This window comes from Phyllobates terribilis, unplaced genomic scaffold (assembly GCF_046119375.1).
Source record: "Phyllobates terribilis strain yellow unplaced genomic scaffold, ASM4611937v1 Scaffold_9277__1_contigs__length_18277, whole genome shotgun sequence".
Lineage (NCBI taxonomy): Eukaryota > Metazoa > Chordata > Amphibia > Anura > Dendrobatidae > Phyllobates > Phyllobates terribilis.
The window spans coordinates 9,241-16,578 of NW_027372016.1; the positions used below are offsets into that span (position 1 = coordinate 9,241).

A 7,338-nucleotide genomic window follows, 5' to 3' on the forward strand; every position below is an offset into this window, starting at 1 on the left:
AAGAATACCCCCCGAACCTTCCAAAACACTTCAGAAAAAGAAAAACTCCTCCAAAAACGCCCCTCAATTTCCAGAAGCTGTTTCCACCTGAAAAACTCGTTGGTTTTGAACGCCTAAAAAAACTTCCTTTGAACACAGTCTCAAGGGTACAAGCAGACAAAGTCAAATATATTCGGCGAACCTTATGTGTTTCCCAAGAGGAAGACACTTTGGAACACGCCGATGTTTTTGTCCAGAAAGGTTTCTTTGCGTCTCTTTGGTCGCTTTTGACTGCCGGTGCATTTTTCTTTAGCATTTTTCCATCGTTTTTGTGTTTTTTTTTTTACTGGAGTTTTTCGGTAATTTTTTTTCTAGAGGTTTCTGATGTGAAAACACTGCCAGACGTCTTTTGAGCCGTCCCATTGACTTGTATTGTAAAGCATGGAGCATCTTTCCAGGGGAATAAACCAGAAGAACGGTCTGCTCACTTCTTCTAACTACTTGGTGTTTTAGGAAACCTCAAGCAGTTAAAAAGAAGCTCAAAAGCCTGACCATGTGAACAGCGAGGCGTCTCTACATTCCTGTCCATACGTTCCTTCTTTTTTTACGTTTATTGAGCTCTTTTTTTCAGGAGGTTACTCGCGTATCCACCTGAAAAATACACCATGTGCACACACCCTAAAAAGAGTTTTGGAAGAGTTTTCCTTCCCGGTGTGTTTTTTTTTTTTCAGCCTCTTGCATAGTTTGGAGTGGATTCCATCAGGATCCGCTTTGCAGAAGTTTTGTGCACTTTTTTTAAAGAATGCTAAAAAAAACCAAACCCTCAAACAAACAGCAAAGTGAATTTGTAGTACAAATGAATAGGAAGAGTTTTTCAAGCATTTTTTAAGCAGATTCCATGTGCGCACATTTTGGAAATTTAACGTAATCCCGAATCGGACGTGTATTTTGGGTCTTAATGTGTAACTGGGTACCGGACTATCAAGTATAACGATTAATAAGACGAGCCTCCCCGCGAGGTCCAGGGGGATATTGAGGGTCTGGGTGCGTTAGTAACGCCCCTGTCCGGAATAACTAATAACCCGACGGCACCTGTGGCTTCCTGTGAATATTCCCTTGCAGTGAGTGCACTCATACATTATACAGCTCTAGGTGGAGTGGGGTCTTCCTGCCCGTCTGCGTGCAATGACCCCCCATGTCTCCGAGACTCTTCCTCCAGTGCAGTCACTGGTCTGTCAGCTCGTACTGGGATGAGCAGAGGGGGATATAAATATCTTGCTCAGAGCTGAAGAGCCATGGCTGAGCTGTGGGAGAAGAGCAACACTTCAGACAAGTCTCCAGCGGCTAAAAGACAAGTTGAGATCAAGTTCGAATAAACTTTGCAGGAGTCAAGCCCCCTTTTTTTTTTTTCTTGCAGAAGACTCCATGCGAGCTCAGAGAACCACTCCTCCTTTCGAGCTAAGCAGTTGGTTTCTTTGATCTAAGTATAAGTGGAGCTGGAGTTGAGGTATTTTTAGAGCAATTGACTCCTTAAACCACGTGTGCCCACGTTGATCAGGATGACTGTTCCATCGGCCCTTGTGCCAATCTTGCTCTTGGTGCTGGTTTCGGGCATGGTGCACTGTGTGCCGTTACTCGCCTCTCAGAGAAATGATACCCGGGACCGGCATTGGGAGATCCTATTTTCTAGGTCAATGTCTAGGATTCCCGGAGAGAGAAGAGACACAAACCGGGAAAGTGACTATTTGCTGGGCATCAAGAGGCTGCGACGTCTTTACTGCAACGTGGGCATTGGCTTCCATATCCAAGTTTTACCCGATGGCAGAATTAATGGGACGCACAACGAAAACCGAAACAGTGAGTACTTTTTTTTTTTTTTTCTTTTGCGCAATTTGACAGTGAAGTCTGTGGACCTGAAATCCTCTGCACTGCTGCAAATGAAGACATTTCCTGGTCAAACAGATTATAGAGCTTTCTGGTAACTGGAGGGGGAATTTGCCTAATAATTACACAAAGCAGTGACAGGGAAGTGACATTTAATGCCGCCGCCGCCACTGGATTGGGTTCTGCTTGGTTGCAGGCTGCAAGATTAGTGTCAGTTTAATGTGAGTGTGCGGAAGGGGGGCTCCCGGTGGTCTTGCATTTATATAGATTTAGGAGCTAATAAAGGCTTAGGAAGCCATGATAATCGCTGGCTTGTTCCATCACAGATCACAGGAGACGTCAGGTGCGGCACCGGCGCTTGCACCACTGACGAACAGAAATACTTTGGGGAATCGAATAACACTCGTCACTCAGAACTTTTTTTTTTTTTTTTAAGGAAGGGATGACCATCCGTAGTGTCTGTACGACCAAAGCAAAGCTAAACAGATAATGAGGTCCTCTGTATGCCGCCATATGGTGCCCATAGAGAAAATGCTAAAAAGTATCTTCTGCCGGGTTTTATCTCCCCGAGAGAAAACCTCCATTAAACCAAAAGTATTCTCCTGCAAAGAACGGCGCCATACATGTTTCTTTGTACAGCTGTGCAGTTTTTTTTTACCAGTCTATTTTATTTTTTATGCATATGAAGTGTAACTATTGGCTTTTGGGGGGGAGAAACAAAACTAAAAAGGGTATTCAAGTCTGCAAAAAGGTCACATCTGTAAACTTTTGATTACCTTTTTTAAGTAGTATGAAGGTTACATCAAGTGTCGTATTGAGTTCTGAGCACTGGCAGCATATAGCAGCAGTATTACGGTATAGGCTGTGTTCAGTCTATCACGCGTTTATGCATTTTTTGGCATAATTTGTAAATATGAAAAAAAAAAAACCTGCAATGTTTTGTTATTTCATTGCTAGAAAATAATATCAGTATTGTAGCAAAGCAAATCCAAATGCACAGAGCAGTAAAAAGTTACTTTTCTATCAAAATGTTTGGCAGAAAAAGTATCGGACAGTGATTTCTGCTCCTAGTAATACGGGATACTCAACAGAAAGGATAGGATTTGGGAGTAACAGCAGGAAGACGAGTGTCGGGCAGTCAGACCCTTACATTTGCTATCAAAGAAAATCTGAGAGGTGCAATGTAGTAGGATGAAAAGTAAGAAAACAAGGAGGATCTGCTCACGTATGGGGTGCATAGGGAGGATCTGCTCAAGTATGGGGTGTATAGGGAGGATCCGATCACGTATGGGGTGCATAGGGAGGATCTGCTCACGTATGGGGTGCATAGGGAGGATCTGCTCACGTATGGGGTATATAGGGAGGATCTGCTCACGTATGTGGTGCATAGGGAGGATCTTCTCACGTATGGGGTGCATAGGGAGGATCTTCTCACGTATGGGGTGCATAGGGAGGATCTGCTCACGTATGGGGTGCAAAGGGAGGATCGGCTCATGTATGGGGTGCATAGGGAGGATCTGCTCATGTATGGGGTGCATAGGGAGGATCTGCTCACGTATGGGGTGCATAGGGAGGATCTGCTCACGTATGGGTTGCATAGGGAGGACCTGCTCACGTATGGGGTGCATAGGGAGGACCTGCTCACGTATGGGGTGCATAGGGAGGACCTGCTCACATATGGGGTGCATAGGGAGGATCTGCTCACGTAAGGGGTGCATAGGGAGGATCTGCTCACGTATGGGGTGCATAGGGAGGATCTGCTCACGTATGGGGTGCATAGGGAGAATCTGCTCACGTATGGGGTGCATAGGGAGGATCTGCTCACATATGGGGTGTATAGGGAGGATCTGCTCACGTATGGGATGTATAGGGAGGATCTGCTCACGTATGGGGTGCATAGGGAGGATCTGCTCATGTATGGGGTGCATAGGGAGGATCACCTCACGTATGGGGTGCATAGGGAGGATCACCTCACGTATGGGGTGCATAGGGAGGATCTGCTCACGTATGGGGTGTATAGGGAGGATCTGCTCACGTATGAGATGTATAGGGAGGCTCTGCTCAGTTGTGGGGTGCATAGGGAGGATCTGCTCATGTATGGGGTGCATAGGGAGGATCTGCTCATGTATGGGGTGCGTAGGGAGGATCTGCTCACGCATGGGTTGTATAGAGAGGATCTGCTCATGTATGGGGTGCATAGGGAGGACCTGCTCACGTATGGGGTGTATAGGGAGGATCTGCTCAAGTATGGGGTACACATGTCCCAGGTTATGTGGCTTCACACATCATATCTAGCCAGGTTGAGATGGCTGAAATCGAGCGAGGCATGCACACAGTGATGCCACCCAAAAAATTCTCTCTGACATCGCTGGCAGAGCGCAGCTCGGTATTACATGAAGTCAGATGATGTGAGGACATAGTTAGAGGACACCTAGGGTCAGCAGGACTCGGTGCATCCATAGAGATCAACAGGAGGTAACGGTAGTAATTAGTGGCCAATAGAAAATGTATAATGCATCGGCCGCCAGGTTCCTGCAGTTTCTCTCTATGTGACATTTATGAAAATACAATGGCCCTGGTACCTTACGATGGGCATTTTGTACGTCAGTCCTAATGAACGAAGCTCTGGAGTAAGAAGTGTCAAATTCATGAAGAGGCAAGAATGCCATAATGAATATGGTGCATCTTACAGCTGCCGGGAGCCTCCGCCAGAAAGGTTACTCCACCCGGGGGCCGGCGTACATGTCTCACCGTTGTGGGGGTTCTATTCAATCAGTTGTGTCAAGAGGCAAATAGGAGGCATGTTCCTTTAAATGTCCATGTCGGTTTATTATGTCATAAACCCAGCAAAAGCAAAAGGAATACAAACAGCCTTTAGTTCAGGCAAAAACAAAGTAAAAAGTCCTTAAGGCAAAGTCTCTGGTTAGCCAGTCCTGTGGGCACAGGCTCAGTCGGGAGACCGCAAAACACAGGAGGCCTTCTCCCTCCAAACACACAGACCATGTGCCAAACAACGGCCTCCATTTTATACCTTAACCACACCCAGAGGTGAGGTACGTGGGTAGCTGGACCCGCCCATCTCTACAAGCTACCCATAACCCAGTCCCAGGTGCACCAAACAGTCCTCTTAGTGCTTACGTGAACTAGAGCAACACTCTGGGTTACATCACAGAAGACAGCCATCTCTGTGATACATACCTCCCATCAACTATGTGCCAATTAGCCACCTTACACCGTATACATGGTGTCATCATGGGAAGGGGAAGTGTTTGTGTTCCTTCCCCTGTTGACTCCGTGTATACAGTGAAACATGTATGGGGGGGACTTGCTATTTTAATCCAAATGCCCTGCTCTGCTTATTAATCATGGTACCCCGGGATGCCATCGACTGATATTTAGAAGCAATAATGACTCAATATATAATCACAATACTAGCAAACTAGAGACATACCTTTTTAATTATTCACTTTCTATACCCTCAGTTATGGTTTATATACAATAAAAGTTAAAGTTTTATGGCCTGTTATTGAGGGATATTTAGTGGGGGTTCTCCCCTTTTGGTCTTTATATATACACATCCCTCCCAGGACATCATATACCCACTTGTTTTTTCCATTTCAAGTTGTCTTACGACAGAATTCTGGCAAAAAAACACAATGATGAATCAGGACCAAAATTTATAAAGTGTGTGTGTGGATGGATGGATGGATAGATGGATAGACAGATGATGGATGGGTGAATGGATAGATATATCGATGGATAGATGGATGGATATATGAATGGACAGATGGATGTATACTGGATGGATGATGGGTATATGGATGGATAGGTGAATGGATAGATGTATCGATGGATAGATGGATGAATGGATAGATGAATGGATAGATGAATGGATAGATGAATGGATAGATGGATAAATAGGTGAATGGACTGATGGATGGATCGATGGATGGATCGATGGATGGACCGATGGATGGATCGATGGATGGATAGATGAATGGATAGATGAATGGATAGATGAATGGATAGATGAATGGATAGATGAATGGATAGATGGATAAATAGGTGAATGGACCGATGGATGGATCGATGGATGGATCGATGGATGGACCGATGGATGGACCGATGGATGGACCGATGGATGGACCGATGGATGGATCGATGGATGGACCGATGGATGGATCGATGGATGAATAAATGGATGGACAGATAGGTAGGATTAATAGAATATTAAGATCCTATTAGATTATCGCATATCTCTCCCAGTCTTAATACTGTTGTGTAATAAATGCATTTCTAAGCGTAACAAATGTTCATGGTATAAACGAGGACTGAGATATTTCTTCTGTTGGTTGGAAGAGAATGTTTTAGTTGCAGAAAAAAAGATGACAAATAGTTAGAACATTTCATAGTTTTATGGTTGAAAGAAGACACAAGTCGTTCAAGGCCAACCCATAACCTAAATGTAGATAATGATTGTTATAAGAGACAAAAGGAGGATTCTGAATCCATCCCGGAAAGACATGGTTGGTTTTTCAGGTCATTATTCGTCTTTTACCCCTAACGCCTAGGCATAATATAATAGATCATGGACTCATCCCTTGTTACACTCTAACATCAACAATAGCCGAAAAGGAAAGAACATATCCAATGTAAAACAAGGATTGTGTGGGGGGTTGGAGGGGTATGGAGCTTCTTTTGTTGACACTTGTGGACCTATTATATCTTTTTTTATTATAGGTTTGTTGGAAATTTCTCCGGTGGAAGTTGGAGTGGTGAGCCTATATGGTGTGAGAAGTGGACTATTTGTTGCTATGACTGGAAAAGGCAAGCTGTACGGATCGGTAAGTTCAGATGTTCCTTAGATATTTCCAGCGATTATGTATATCGCTAGATATAAAGAAACTACTAGGAATAATGAGAGCATAGACCGGCCGTAATGGTTACAGGTAGAACTGGTGGGACGATGTGTGGACCAAGGATGGTGTGGAGGGATCAGTCACCGCTCTACCATGAGTTCTTGCTCAGGGAGCCTCATCTGTTTATGTCCCAAGTAATCTTAGGACACAAAATGACTTATACAGACGGCTACAATTAGGACTTGGGAGCAGGACACACTGTCACACAAGGTTAGTAATACTGTGCGGTACATTTAATACGTAAGGGGAGTTATTCCAAGCTACCACTCGCATACTTGAAAGTACATGCCATTTCTAACATTGTTAGTCCCATCATTTAATTAATCTTCTCTGGTTGACGTGGATTAGATCCCAGGGGACCATTAACGCTGTAAATCATATTTTATCAGGAGCACGATAAAAAGAAAGTGGAGAGTTTCATGTAGTCGCCCAACAAACCGTGGTGACCACATGGGAAAAACCTTCCTGCCGCACCGTATGTGCTGCATACTTCTATTGCGGACAAGTTTTTGGATCCCTAAATTATAACAGAAGTTATACCGCAAATGGCAACACA

General features: G+C 44.4%; 1 protein-coding gene across 1 annotated transcript; it reads left to right on the forward strand.

Annotated features, from left to right (window-relative positions):
* Nucleotides 1-1,420: 1,420 nt before the first annotated feature.
* On the forward strand, nt 1,421-6,728 carry LOC141252628 (fibroblast growth factor 4B-like). The gene is made up of 2 exons (XM_073670539.1): nt 1,421-1,836; nt 6,604-6,728. Exons 1-2 carry the CDS (start codon nt 1,539-1,541, stop codon nt 6,726-6,728), a joined length of 423 nt encoding a protein of 140 aa, XP_073526640.1. The 5' UTR covers nt 1,421-1,538.
* Nucleotides 6,729-7,338: the final 610 nt, after the last annotated feature.

Coding starts and splice junctions, on each gene's coding strand:
- LOC141252628 (XM_073670539.1), top strand. CDS start 1,539: ATGACTGTTCCATCGGCCCTTGTGCCAATCTTGCTCTTGGTGCTGGTT. Junction 1,837..6,603: donor GCACAACGAAAACCGAAACA/GTGAGTACTTTT, acceptor TTTTTATTATAG/GTTTGTTGGAAATTTCTCCG.